The sequence below is a fragment of the Leishmania donovani genome, chromosome 35 (assembly GCF_000227135.1).
Source record: "Leishmania donovani BPK282A1 complete genome, chromosome 35".
In the NCBI taxonomy this organism is placed as follows: domain Eukaryota; phylum Euglenozoa; class Kinetoplastea; order Trypanosomatida; family Trypanosomatidae; genus Leishmania; species Leishmania donovani.
The window spans coordinates 1,596,819-1,611,053 of NC_018262.1; the positions used below are offsets into that span (position 1 = coordinate 1,596,819).

General features: G+C 57.1%; 3 protein-coding genes across 3 annotated transcripts; all 3 read left to right on the plus strand.

Moving 5' to 3' along the window:
• Nucleotides 1–4,895: 4,895 nt before the first annotated feature.
• Nucleotides 4,896–5,606, plus strand: LDBPK_354040 (hypothetical protein, conserved; the record flags this gene model as incomplete). Its single annotated transcript, XM_003864934.1, has 1 exon — nt 4,896–5,606. The coding sequence occupies one exon, from the start codon at nt 4,896–4,898 to the stop codon at nt 5,604–5,606; it is 711 nt and encodes a 236-aa protein (XP_003864982.1).
• A 2,414-nt stretch (nt 5,607–8,020) lies between these two features.
• LDBPK_354050 (protein kinase, putative) lies at nt 8,021–12,052 on the plus strand (the record flags this gene model as incomplete). Its single annotated transcript, XM_003864935.1, has 1 exon — nt 8,021–12,052. One exon carries the CDS (start codon nt 8,021–8,023, stop codon nt 12,050–12,052), a length of 4,032 nt encoding a protein of 1,343 aa, XP_003864983.1.
• A 1,685-nt stretch (nt 12,053–13,737) lies between these two features.
• Nucleotides 13,738–14,235, plus strand: LDBPK_354060 (protein kinase A catalytic subunit; the record flags this gene model as incomplete). Its single annotated transcript, XM_003864936.1, has 1 exon — nt 13,738–14,235. A coding segment is annotated over one exon (498 nt), but the record flags the coding sequence as incomplete, so codon positions are not given.

The window sequence follows — 14,235 nt, forward strand, 5'->3', positions numbered from 1 at the left end:
CCTGAGAAAGAAGGAATCCGCAAAGGCAAACATCAACAAGAAGCTTCGAATGCGCACCGCTTTCTCTTCCTCCCGATCGACTTGTTCAACTGTCGGCGTCTTCGATCAATTGTTTCGTATGCCTATGTGTGCATGAATGCATATATATGTATATGTATCTGTTTTTCGTCCGCGTGTGTGCGCGCTTGTGTGTGCGCGTGTGTGAGCCTCCCTTCGCTATTTCTCTTTTGCTTTCCGGCTCATCTTGGGTTTCTTGCTGTTACTTGCCACTTTTTTTTTCTTTACTGCTTTCTCTTCCCCTTGCCTTTTACCGACCTTTTCATCCGCGTGAGGTGCACCCTGTGAAGACAGCGAGACCCTCTTCACGGCAGAGTTGCCCTGAAGCAGGCCCCGTGGCCCGAAAATGCGAGCGCTGTGCGCACGTGCTGCCCACCGTTGCTGGCTTGGTGCGTCACATCGAAAGAAAGAGTGCAGAGGTGAGAGAGCAAGAGTGATGGACGGAAGGGGCGCGAAGAAATCCCATAGCAGTGAGCCCCACAGCGCATGTGTGCATAACATGCGGCATCTTCGGCATCTGTCCAGGGCTGCACTGATGAGGCACAGATGCCGGAAGCATCACGAGAGCAGCCCGAGCTGCACCATCCGGGCCCTCCCGACTCCCCATGCGGAGGGTCTCCATATTATGGGATGCCGCGGCGTGAAGCGACCGAGGGCGAAGCATGGCACGCAGGCAGGGGGTGCGCAGGGCCACCGAGGGCCCTGACCTGAGGCTGGCCAACGTCCTCCTCGAGCTCATCCGGCATGTCACCTTGACCACTCCCCTATTACCCGCACGACAGACGCCACCGCCTCCGCCCTCGAGCAGGAGCATGGGCGCGGCCCGCGTTGGATCAGGCCATGCAGCTCACCCATGTCCGTGGGACGCCCGCCGCGCAGCACGCACCCGAGGAAGGGACGAGCAAGGACAGGAAGTGCCCGTGCGGCGTATGGCCCGATGCGAAGGCAGGCGGCTCGTCCTAGACGCCCAGGATGCAGCTGTAACCCCCCACCCTACAGAGACGGGTGGGCTGCGGTTGTATGCGCCTATCGGAGGACTCGCTCGCGGTGGAGTCACGCGCGCTGACACGGAAAATGAAGTGCATCTTTGCTGCCAAGCAGAAGCCGTTTTTTCGTCACTTTGTTTCTCAAACGCCCTCCCGCCTGGGCACCTCTTGCCCTTCCAACATGTCTTGCCCTCGTGCGGCCAACGGCCCAGGGCCGCGGCGCCCGCATCCCATGCCGTACTTCAGCTGTTCGAAGAGTTCCTTGTGGCCGGTCTTCTAACGCGAGCTTTCGCGTTCTGCTTTTTTTTCTCTGCTCCACGTACTTTGGGAGGTGTAGGCAAGAGGCCCGCATACGCAGACAGGGTGTACGAAACCGATTCTAAAAGCAGCATACAGGCATACTACGCCTGGCAGAAAACGTGGCTGCTGCTTCACAGGAATGCGAACGAAGGAAAAAGAGTGCGTTGGGCGTTCTTCGTCTTCCGCTTTTCGTCGAATAGTGGCGGAAGTAGATGTGTTGTCCTTGCATTTTTTTCCTGCTTCTGCTCTAATATTATGTCGGCGTCTTCGTTCTCGCCGATTGCCTGCTCCGCTCTCCACCTCTCTTTTTCTTCCAGTGGCTGTTTTTTTTTTTGCGTGATCAGCCCCACAACGCTGCGCACCCGGGCTCATTTCTGTTGTTTAGTCGCTTATGTGCGTCTGTTTTTGTCTGTGATGTGGCTGGTGTCCGCTTTTCGCCGTTCGAATTTCGTTTTCATTGTGTCGGGTCCGCTGTTCCACCCCACCTTTTTTTTTCATCTTCGACTCTCTCGGCGGCTTTTCTCGTCTCTGTTCGCCTACCGCTGTTCCTTTCCTTCTTCAGCGCGCCCTCGTGTATATGTGTATCATATCGCTGAAAGAGAGTCGCGTATCGCTGTGCATCTTTCTTTGAGCCACGCATAAAAGAACAAAAAAAGAAGTGAATGGCGTGCCGAAAATGTAGCTACGGAAAACGGCAGCGGTGCCCGCGCAACATCAGTGCTGGTCTTTTCTTTTTCTATTTCGTTTGTGCTCCGCAGATCAGCGGCACTCAAGGCGGGTGCAGAAGGCGAGCATGTGCGTCATTGTGCGGAGTTGATGTTGACTTTTTTGCTTTCGAGAAACGGTAAGGGCTGCGGGCGTGCGTGTGGAGGCCGGTGCCGAGTTGACAAAGACACGATCACAGGTGGGATTGCCTCGTGTCTCATGGCGTGGGCAGATGTGTATACGAACACGCACACACACCTCATTCCTACACATAAACACAAACGCAAAAGTGTTGGACAGAGTGGATCTCTTTTCGGTGCCCATCTCTATGCACCAAACCCCCTTTTCGGAACGGATATAGCATTCTTCGCTCTTTTCGTTTTCTGATCTTGTCCCTCTATGGGCTGTTTCGTCTTCCTTTCTCCCCTTTTTCGTGGTAATGCTGTGCTTTTCCTGTGCGCACGCTCCCCCCGTCGTCTCCCCGATTTCTTGTTTGCGTGTGCATTGTTTCTCTCTTGCCCCCTAGCGAGAGGTCAAGCGCTCGAGGAGGCGTGCATCAGGGAGAGGCAGCGTCGTGACTTGTGTCTCAGGTTTTAATCTCCTTTTTTCTCCGGTGTCATTGTATTCCTTCCGCTCTGGTGCTCACCGTGTCAGCTTTGCTGTAAGTTTCGCTCGTTCTCGTTGCCTTCCCCCGCTCCTCCTCCCCGACGCACGCGCCTCCCGAGCGCCCTCTTCTTCTCTCTGCGCCGCTGCCTGTTTCCTTCTTCTGCTTTCTGCTCTTCGCCGCATCACGCATCGTCGTTCTATTATTTTGCTTTCCTCCTTTTCCTTCGCTTGCAAGATCCTGCGCATGCGCGCATGCTCGCTTCTCTTGCCCACCGGATTGAATTTGTTTGGTACTCTTGCGTCTCTTCAATCGTCAGCGCAGCGGCGCTGTCTGTAAGTGTGGGTGCGTCGTTGCGGGCACATCTTGGATCTCGGCAGCCGCCACAGCCATTCAGCACGCGCGCCTCTTTACTCTTCAACACAAGGCGTGCTTGTGTGCGATGCCCTTATTTTGTTTGTGTTTTCTTGTTTTTGTTTTGCGTTTCTTTTTTTTTCTACTTCAGATGTATGCTCCTCTCATCAATGTGCGCGTCTTTGCCCATGTATGCGTGTGTGCCTCTTTATGTCTATGTGTGTGTGTGTGCTCCTGGAGGCGCGCAGGTATGTAGACACTATCTAGTGCGTTTGTTCGCTTGTTTGTTGTGCTTTTTATTATTATTATATTTTTGACTTCGCTATTTCTCATTTCTCTTGTGTGGCGCCGTTCCCTCTTTTTTTTTCGTGTTGTTGCTGCTTTGCATGTATGTGCATCCTCCTAACAACATTTTCTGTCTTTTTTTTTTGTTTGCGTGCGTGCGTGTGCACGTGTAGAAATAGCAGCATGCCGAGTGTTAAAGGTACCCGCTGAAATTGACACACTTACACACACACACACACGTGCTCTCGTATAGTCGCAAGACAGTCTGTTGTGAGTTCCGCGGCAACGGAAAGAGCGACATACACAGCGAGGAGGAGGGGAGAGTCACAGGGGGGGGGGCGTGTAGGCAGGTAGAGGACGGGCGGCGCAGCCAAACAAGCATGAGACGAGGGAGTGAGCTGAAGTAAGCCAGCTCACTGCACTTGAATCCTTGTTCTCCATTGCTGCTTCCGCGCCGATCACTCTTCCGCCTTTGCCTTCTGAGCGTATACGTCTCTGTGTCTCCCCTCTATCCTTGCTTCTCTCTCGTTGTTCGGTCTGACTTTTACTTTCTCTCTTCTCCTTGTCTGCGTACTTGTGCGACTGTTCTCGTGCTTTCGGCTCGGTGAGACCGACGTGGACACGTTGCGTATCTGCAGCAGGTGCACTTAAACAGAAAAACACCACACACCCACATAAAAACCTTGTATACGCTTGCACAAGGACGTGTAGGTGTGGTATTCGGCACGCTGCACACGATCTCTGAGGGCACGCGCTTCCAGTGGATACGAGAGCACCCTCAGGCGAAGGGCTCGATGCGCGCGTGCAGAGGCGCTTGAGCGTTCTGCAACGTCAGTCGTCGATGACCGGGTGCTGTCCTCATGCCGCAAGGAAATCTGCGTCGCGGCTCACCACACTGCTGTATTTCGCCGCTTGCCAAACTAGGCGACGCGGAGCGTAGAGCAGTGCGAACGAAGCCAGTGCAGCTGTGTAGTGTGTGGGCCCTTCACCTCTACTCCGTTTTTTATTTCCCTTCTTTGTCATCTACCTCCTCTTCTCGCTCATCGCCTGTGGCTGGGCCGTCGTCAACACTCTCTTCAGCGCGTTTAGGCGCGTTGGCGTGCGTGTTCTCTGAGGTGGGCACGACTCCTCCATTTCGAACACGCACCGTCTCTGCGAACAGCGCCACCTCACACGGCGAGAGTCGTTCATCGCTAACACAGTCATAGCTGTCTTGTACATCGTTCGCTCAAATGGAAGTGGTGTGCTCGGCACTCGCGGGCATCTTCGCACGCCTGCTCTGCCATCCACTGGATACAATCAAGACGGTCACCTTCACTGGCTTTGCTGGCGACCACCTCGCGCCACCTGCCACTGCCGCGTCATCAAGTACGCCGGCGCCGCGCGCGTCGTTTCTTCAATCGGCGCGCTCCATCTGGGCCAGGGAGGGCGTCGCCGGTTTTTATCGTGGGGTCGGGGTAGCTGCCGTCGGCTCTGCCCCAGGCGTTGCCCTCTACCTCAGCACGTACGACTGGTGCAGCACGGCGTGGAAGGCGTTCGGCGACGGAGCTGCCGGTGCCGCAGGGTCGACCGGGACAGGTGAAAACTCCCCGGTGCCGGGTGTGATGAACGCCACACTGCAGTCACTGCGAGCCGCCGCTGCGGCCACGCCGCCCAGCGTGCGTTTCTTCGTGTGCGGACTGGCAGCTGAGACGGTGAGCTGCGTCGTATGGGTGCCGATCGACGTGGCAAAGGAAAGGCTTCAGTCGCAGCCGCCATCGCTGAAGGGCCGCTACACGAGCAGCCTTGATGCACTGCAGCGTATTTTAGCGAATGAAGGGGTCAGGGGCCTCTACAAGGGATACGCCTCCACCCTCTCCAGCTTCGGCCCGTTTTCGGCCGTGTACTTCGTATTTTACGAGTACTTCACCAAGGTGCTGGCAGGGTTGCACACTGCGGCCTCAGCTGCGCCAAAGCAGGGTGACCGGAACGGCGGCAACGAGAGAGAGATTTTCTCTTTGGCCACGTTTGCGGTGGCGCTCGGAGCTGGCGCTGGTGGCAATGCAGTGGCGTCCCTACTCACGAATCCGTTGGAGCTGGTGAAGACACGGATACAGGTGCAGCGGGCCGTGCTGCATCGAAGAGACGTGGGCGCCTCTACCCCTGCCCTGTTTTCATACCACTATCGGGGCCTGCGGGAGGGGCTCGGAGCACTAGCAAAGGAGAAAGGGATACGGGCGCTATGGAAGGGCGTGGGCAGTCGCATCGCCTACAGCGCACCGAACGCGGCGTTGACCATGGGTTTCTTTGAGTTTTTGAAGACAAAACTGATATGAAGGACGGGCGCGCGCCTGCGTACACCGTTGCCGTATGTTGTTGCCATCAATGCGACGCGCGAGGAGGTGCAGACGCCTCCGCTTTGCCTGCATATATCACCATTGGGTATATGGTTCTTTTTCTTTGCGTTTTCCTTCGCGCTGGCATCGTCTGCTCATTCGTCGTGCTTGTGTGTTTCCTTTTTTTTTTCTAGTCTATATTGCCTAACGCACGCTCGTTTTGTATCAATCAATATGCACAAATCTGTGTGGCCTCGCCGTTGACCGTGGCTCTTCCCTCGTCTCTCGATGCCGTAACGCCGTGCGGGTGAATTCCTTTCTTTGCTTGGCCCTTCGAAACCTCACCTTTGTGTGAGCTTGGGCGCGCCTGTGGCGCGGCGAGCTGCCTTTTATCGTTTTGCTCCTGGTCGTTGGAAATGCCGGGAGAGAATGAGATAGCGAGAAGGGCTCCACGCGCTTTTGCAGTGGGATCCGCTTCTCTCCTTTTGTGACTTCAGCACGCCCAGCGTCGTCCTCAGCGAAGGAGTCTTATGGTGATGGTGTGGGACCTGCCTCTCAGCATCTTTGCCGAAAACGCGACTTTCGCCAGCCTGGTGCTGCATGCAGCTGGCCGTTGGCTCTCTCCCAGTGTCGTGGACGTATAGTGAGCTCGGCGGCCGACGAGCGGTCACTGTTGGAGCGGCCCGCCCCCTCTCGTTGCTGTGCCCATTGCACCTACCCTTTGCTACTAGATGGCCGTGAGGCAGGATACCAAAGAAACTCAAGCTCCGATGCTGCTGTCGGGACTCCATCGTTGAAAGGCTGACCATTCGCCGACAATTTGCCCACCGAAAAAAGCTCTTCTCAGGGCTTTCCGTGCTCTTAGACCACAGCACACACACACACACACACACACACACACACACACACGCACACAAAGGAAAGGTGGCGTGAGCGATGGGTGCGCATGGATGGTGAACTATTCGAGTTACTTGTTTCCCTTCTCTCCTTCTTCCCCCTAAACACTCATTCTGTCTCCGCCCCCTCTTCACGCGCTTCTCTTGCTCTTAACGAATTCTGTTTCACCATTTACTCCACGCACCCCGCTATGAACGCTCACCTTGTTTTCCCAACCACTGTGCTCTATCTCTGAAAAAGCACCAGCAGCCAAAACACGCGCGTAGCTCTTTTTCGCACTGTTTGCATCCTTTTGTGCTTTCCCGTCACCATTGCGCCTACCGACTGGACTCCCCGCCCTTCTTCTGCAAACAAGGGTGCGTGTGCACCTATGTTTTTCTCCGCGTGCCTTAAGTCCATTTACACGGCAGGCAACAACTCCCAGCGACCCTTCTTCACGAGAAAGGGACGGCGTCAACCGCAAGAGCAGTAGCAGCATCCGAGGTGGCGATATCGTCAGCGTTGTTGCCATCTGCCTTTCAGGCGGCGCGCCAATCAAATCATCGCTACGCACAGAGAGAAGAATCCAAACAACAACACAAGGGGTACGTGAAAAACCAACAACAACAACGGCCATCGAAGGAAGCGTGCGCATTCAACCGAGCTCATTCCTTTGCAGACACTATCAACGCCTTTCCTCCACAGTCGTCCTTGCCGTTGCCGTCGTCTCTCTGCCTTGTGTCTTATTCGGTTTCATTGTTTTTCTGTTCTGTTGTTGGCGTTCTGCCCGACGTGGAGGACGTCGGTGCCATCTCCTCCTCTCCCTCACAGCTTCTCTCTTCTTTTCTGCCATCCCCTCATTATAGACTCCTTGAAGTTGCGCCCCCTTTCGACTTTCAAACGCTCTGTCTTTTTTTTTTGTTGCGGTTGCCTGCTTCCGTGCACTTGCATCTCCACTTATATCTTTATCAGTTCGGCAGTGCGCAATAGTGTTTGTCTGTGTGTCTGTGTGTGTGCCTAACTGGGTGTTCGAGGGAGAGAGGGACGACATCATAACAGCGTGCCGGCGCCGTGTTGCCCACGTGACTTCGTCTCCGTGTTGGTAGCCGCGGTGGTTCTCTTGTTCTCCCGTATTATCTGTTTCCACAGCCCTTGTGCCCGTTACGTTTCACTTGCTTTTCTTTTTGCGTGTTGTCTTGCCGAAGCAGTCGCGCTCCTACACGCACACACCCGAGCATACGTTTCCGCGCTCCCTCTCTCTGTCTCGTTTCTCATCTTTTTGAGCGCCGAAGATGAGCTTCAACAACCCGCTCGAGTCGCTGCTGCGGAGCATTATTCAAGGCAGTGGCCGTGGTGAAGGCGGCGGAGGCGACGGAAGCGGCCAACCCACCATGGTCACATTCAGCACCGACGATGCTTCCGGTATGTACCCGCTCTCCATGCTGCAAGCCATGGGGCCGAGCCTCGTGTTCAGCCGTGGCCCCGGTGTCAGTGTGTCTGCAGATCCGACTCGCCGCGGTGCTGAGGCCTCACCGGCGATGCCAGACGCGCAGTCTGCCTCACCCGGCAGTGTGTACAGCGGCGGCGTGCCGCCCATGGTGTGGATACAGCGGGAGCAGCAGCGTATTCCGCTTCAGTTCTCCGCAACAGGCAGCCCCAATCTAGACGGAACGCGGCTGCGCGAGGAGGGCAACGAGGCCTTCAAGGCAGGCCGGTACCACGAGGCGATTCGCTACTACACCCAGGCGATCGAGGTCGACCCGGACTCGGAGTTCCTCTACACCAACCGCTCTTTTGCCTACTTCAATATCAAAGAGTTCGAGAAGTCCGCCGCTGACGCGGCGAAGGCGGTGGAGATTAACGCGAACTTTTTCAAGGGGCACTACCGGCTGGGGCTGGCGCAGATGAGCTTAAACGACTTTGGCCATGCTATGGAGAGTCTGCGCAAGGCCTGGGCGCTGGCGCCCAGTGAAAACAAAGAGGCTATTCGGGTAGCCATGGCGAAATGCGAGTCCAAGATGGCACGAGCGCCGGTGACGCCGCTGCTGATGAGCCCTGGCGATTCCTCGTCCGTGCCCTACACCGAGACTGGTGTCAGCTCGCGCTCTTCGTGGCCGACGGCTCCGGCGCGTCCCACAGATGCGCAGTCGGCACTCGGCAGCACTAGCGTGGACTTCTGCGAGCTGGAGGCAGGGATACGGCGCGCGGCGACCTTGCGGGACCAGGCAGCAAAGTATGCCGAAACGTACAAAGCGCAGGACGCCATTGTAGAGTGCAGCAAACGGTCTGACAAGATCAAGTCCCTCATGAGCATCGCCACCTCCAGCGAGCTCTCTGCCCTCTCCAAGGAGGCGGACGAGAAACAGTCGCAGTTGCGTCGTGCTGTGCGCGACCAGGACAGCAACGCTTATCACAAGGCGCGGTGTGACCGAGATGCTACACTCAACAAGCTGTGGGACACTGCTGCACAGGCTGGGATGGCGATTGCGCAGCTCAAGAAAATTGCCAAGGAGGAGCAGAACTTTTTCAGCCGATTCGGTCCGGCTTCCAACCGCACGCTGTCCAACGTCCCAACGGAAGGGACGAGTGACACGTTAACGGCCGTGACGACGCCCGTAGCAGCTGAGTCGCCGCCCGCCTCGGCACCGATTCCGCCAAACGAAGCTCCGGCCGATGCCGGCGCCCCAGGCACGTCCCTGTCTCGTGCTTCTTGTATTTCCCCAGGAAGCTCCACACCGACCGCCGAGGCGGTGGTGCCGCACCAGCCGTTGACAACGCCGAGGGCCGGCGCAAATCATTCTACCCAGAGCTCCACCATCGCCGGCGCTGAGCTTGACCAGCTGCTGCGACGCCGTGTCGAGATCAACGAGGCGGTGAGAAAGGCGCAGAAGTGCTTCGCCGCCACCGACGCAGCCGGGCAGGCGTTCTTGCACTCATTGAAGGCGGAGGCGGAGGCGATGAAGGAGGTGCGTTCGCTCCTTGCCGAGGCAGTGGAGCTCGACACTCAGCTGGAGACCCACGCACGTCAGGTGGCGCAGACCACAACGAAGGAGCTTTCCGATGTGCGTTTACAGGCGCTGGACCAGATGAGCAGCGTCGTCGAGCGCGTGAAAGCAGACAAGGAGGCCTTCGTCAAGACGATGCGCGAGGGCGACGGTCTGCTGGAGGAGGAGGCGAAGCTCGAGCAACAGCGCCTCTTGCATGAGCGCCAGCGCATTCAGCTGCAGGCCGAAATCGAATGGTTCAAGATTCGGGATGAGCCAGAGAATAAGATCGAATGCCTGCAGGTGCAAGTGAAGCGACTGCACCAGCGTATCGCTGCCATCCACGAGAAGCAGAAGGCTGTGCAGACACGCATCATGGAGCTGGTGGAGCAGGATCACCCGGAGCTGGCGTGGAAGTCGATGGCCAACGGTTCACGAATCTTGCGGCTGGTAAAGGGCAGCGGACTCTGGCAGAACCTTTCCTTCTCCGACTTCCAGGTTTTGTCGACGCTGTCGTCCACCGTGAACAGCAAGGTATACCACGCGTTACGCCGCGGCGAGCACGTCGCTGTGAAGGAGATCTCCATTGACGACGATGCGGCGCGCCGACGCTTCCAGCGAGAGGTGAATATCGTCTCCACCTGCAACCACCCCAACATCATCCGTATCAAAGGCGTCTTCTTCGATGGACCTTTTGCCTATATCCTCTTACCCTACTACCACCGCGGCAGCCTGCGGGCGTTGCTGTCGAAGCAGGAACCCATGTCGTGGGTGGCGGTGCAGGACATGCTCCGTCAACTCGCCAGCGGTGTCGCTTACCTGCACGAGCACGGCATCGTCCACGGTGACCTGAAGCCGTCCAACGTGCTCATTGCGGACGACGGGCGGCCTGTCATCTCCGACTTTGGCATTGCCAAGGACCACGGCGCCCTCGGCGTTGCTGACATGACGCTGACAACCACCGTGACGAACACCAGCAACGGCTGCAACAGCATCGTGGGCACGATACAGTATATGGCACCTGAGCAGCTGCTGTGCGAGACGGGCTCGCACACGGCGAAATCCACGGGCATGTCCGACATGTGGGCGCTCGGGTTCACGATGCTGGAGGTGGCGCTAGAGAACGCGTTTTTTCACGATGCCTCACTGGGGAAGCCGAGTTTGCCGCTGCTGCTACCAGAGCAGAAGCGGATCGATGTGCCGGCCAAGGCCGTCGGCGGTGACGAGAAGCTAGCCGAGGCAATCGCGTCGGTGCTCGTGGCCGACCCGGCGAACCGGGCGACCGCCTACGACCTGCTGGCGCACCCGTACTTCAGCTCAACGCTCAGCTCCATGAATAGCAACCAAAACAGCAGTGCGCTGGCGAAGAGCGACGAGCGCATCGACGCCGTTCGCTCTTACATCTACGCCGTCCGTCGAAGCCATCAACAGAAGGTGTTGGTGTCGGTCTCGCGCAGCCACATGGTGGAGTCCGTGCGCGACATCTTCCAGCGCCTCGACAACGATGACCTACTCTCTCCCATCATGGTTGTCTTCCAGGGCGAGGCCGGCATCGACGAGGGCGCTCTGACGACGGAGATGCTCAACCTCTTCTATGAACAGCTGATCCTAGTGAAGAAGGCTCTCGTGTGCGCAGCCTCTGAGGAGGCGGGCGCAGCATCTCCGCATTCCGCAGGCTCCCCTGTATCGTCTGGCACGGCAGCTGCTTCGGCGAGCGCGTCGAACGAGCCAGGCATTCGCTCTGTCCTCTTCTCCACCGTTCCGTACCTCCCCGCGCCGGATGCGGATGGCATCGCACCGGACCTGTTCGTACTGCTTGGCAAGGTACTGCTAAAGAGCATCATCGAGAACCGCCAGATCCCACTGCAGCTGAGCTCTGCTGTGCTCAAGTTCCTCTCCGGCGCCGAGCCTTCGTTCGTGGACTTGGAGGAGTATGACCCGAACATCGCAAGCACGCTGAAGCGGCTGCGTCTCTTGTCCGCTGCCGACCTCGAGGACGCCGGGCTCGACTTTTCCTACTTCACCCACGAGTTCTTGAAGACGCAGACAGACGGCCGGTACACAACGGACTCGCCCCTTACACCCGAGAGTGTGAGCGACTACATCAACCTTCGTGAGAAGTTCGACCTGGTGGAGCGCCGGCGCACGGCGTTGGAGGCGATGCGGAAAGGATTCTACTGCGAACCGTCTCTCGAGCACCACCTCAAGCTCCTCTCTCCCTCGGACTTGCTGCTACTTCTGTGTGGCCAGCTGCACGTCTCAGCGCAGGTCATCGTTGACGCGTTGGAGTTCCAAGGCTTCGGCCGCAACTCCAACACGCCCAAGTACCTGAAGGAGGTTTTGCTGGACATGTCACAGAACAATCTACGACGCTTCCTACAGCTGTGCACTGCGACGGCGGCCGTGCCGGTGAGCGGGGCCATGAAGAAGATCAAAGTGCTGCGCTGCGCTGACGAGGGGCGACTGCCGGTCGGCCACGGCTGCACAAATCAGCTGGACCTCCCTGATTACAATGACAAACAGATCATCAAGGAGAAGCTGGAGATTGCCTTGGCGCATGCCAGTGACGGCTTTCACGTTGTCTAACGTCACAGCGGAGCGAGAGCCGGATAGATGAGCAGGTGCAGGTAGCGGTGGTCACGACGGTGCGCAAAAACCGTGCGCTCTTCACTTGTCGCGCTTTTCCTTTTACATATGAAACAGCGAACAAGGTGCTTCGCGCTGCCACGACTACTGTATTGCAACAACAACTTCAACTATTACTACGATTACGACTGCCTTCTCAAACTTGTTTTGCAGCACTTTTTCTTTCTCGCGAGAGCAACGAATCTCTGGTGCCAACGTTTAGATGGGCGGTTTCCCCTTCTCACCCTCTTCGTGATCTGGCAGTGCGTCGTTGACGGGAGCCATAGGCATCTAGGACACTCCTTCCCACCTTTTTGCCCGAGACTACGACGAAGGTGGTGCTGTTTCAGGAAGGAACAAAAAAGGAGAAACAGCTGCGTGCCATCCTCGCCTTATTCCTCAACTGACCGCATTGATCTCTCTGCCTGTCTTGTGTGACTCGTCTTGCTTTTCCGTTCCCCACCCGTGCCCATGCCTGCGTGCATGTTTTTGTGGCCGTAGTGACTGGCGCGGGACGCATACTCGTCACGGCGTTGAAGTTGTTATGAGTGTGGAGAGGGGTGAACTGCAGGGCCGCAGTGCTCACAAAAGGAGGGAAGAAACAGATCGAAAAAAAATACAAAAATAAAAATAGACAAGCATGCAAGCAAACGCACACGCACACACACGCACACACACACACATACGGCTTTCACTGGTGCGTCATCGGCTTGTTACTGGAGTGCCGTGTGCGACAAGCCGAGAAAGAGCGAGCGAGAGAGGGATGCGTGCAGCCTTTTCAAGAGGCTTTCGTCCACATCTCTGCTATTCGCTGTGCTCGCTGCTGCTCTTTCAGCACCTCCTCTCTTTCATGACGGTCACCTGCGAGAGGGGGAGCTAGACAGTTCTCAACCGCGCCACCCAAACGACGCGTGCCTCTTTGTGTTGGTGCAGCACTGCGGGCAGCATGCAACGACTGCAGGGCGCGAGCATGATGTCCCGTAGAGGGATGTCTTTGGCTCCTTTGCACCATTTTCTTGAAGAGCTCGCTTCTCCCATCTACCGTTCATCGTGTCACCTTGCTGCCCTCTCTCTCTTTCCACCCTCTTGGGCCTCCCTGCCTTCCTTCCGCCATTTCCACTCCGAAAAGGGCCACAGTACTCATCACGGCTTCGCAGGGACCCGCTTGCTTCCGCATACACACTCGTGAAGTTATTCGCGGTCTTTCTCCCCTCCTCCTTTCCTTGTACTTCGCTCTGTACCTCTTTCCTTGTTGTTTCCCGTTGAGTGTTCCACTCATCACTTGTGAGTGCACTCTGCCGTGCGCTTGCTTCTCTCTGCTACTTGTTGCTTTTTTCTCGTCGTCGGTGTTTGTGCACCCTTTTTCATCATCTCTCCTCCTCCATCTCCTACTCCACGCCCCCACCCCCTCACCTCTATTGAAGCCAGTGGCCGCCGTGGTTTGATTTGTATACATACGACACCGCGACCCGCGTGCCTCCGTCGAGAACACTCACTCGAACACCAAAGTCCGAGTTTAACCGGACGTTAGCGTTGCCCGCCTTTTCCCTCCGGCGAACGCGAGAGCCCATTCCACTGCCGCGAGGGCAGGCTAGAAAACGAGGACCCGCGTCTGCGTGTGTTCGTATTAAGGCGCAGAGCACAAGATGTCGTCTGCTGCCAAGGACAGCTGTCCGGCGGAGTCGTCGGGCCACCTCAACAACGAGAAGGCGCAGTTGTCGAAGATTCCCTCCAGTCATCCCGATCCCTCGAAGGTGGCTGTCGCGTCAAAAGTAAAGGCCGCCTATTCCTTTGAGAGGCCGGACACCTCCAGCTGGAAACTCTCGGATTTCGAACTGAAGAACACGCTCGGCACCGGCTCCTTCGGCCGCGTGCGCATCGCCCACCGCAAGGGCACGGAGGAGTACTACGCGATCAAGTGCCTGAGAAAGCGCGAGATCATCAAGATGAAGCAGCAGCAGCACGTTGCGCAGGAAAAGGGGATCCTAATGGAGCTGTGCCACCCGTTCATCGTGAACATGATGTGCTCCTTCCAGGACGAGAAGAAGGTGTACTTTGTGCTGGAGTTCGTCATGGGCGGCGAGATGTTCACGCACCTGCGCACTGCCGGGCGGTTCCCGAATGACGTTGCGAAGTTCTACCAG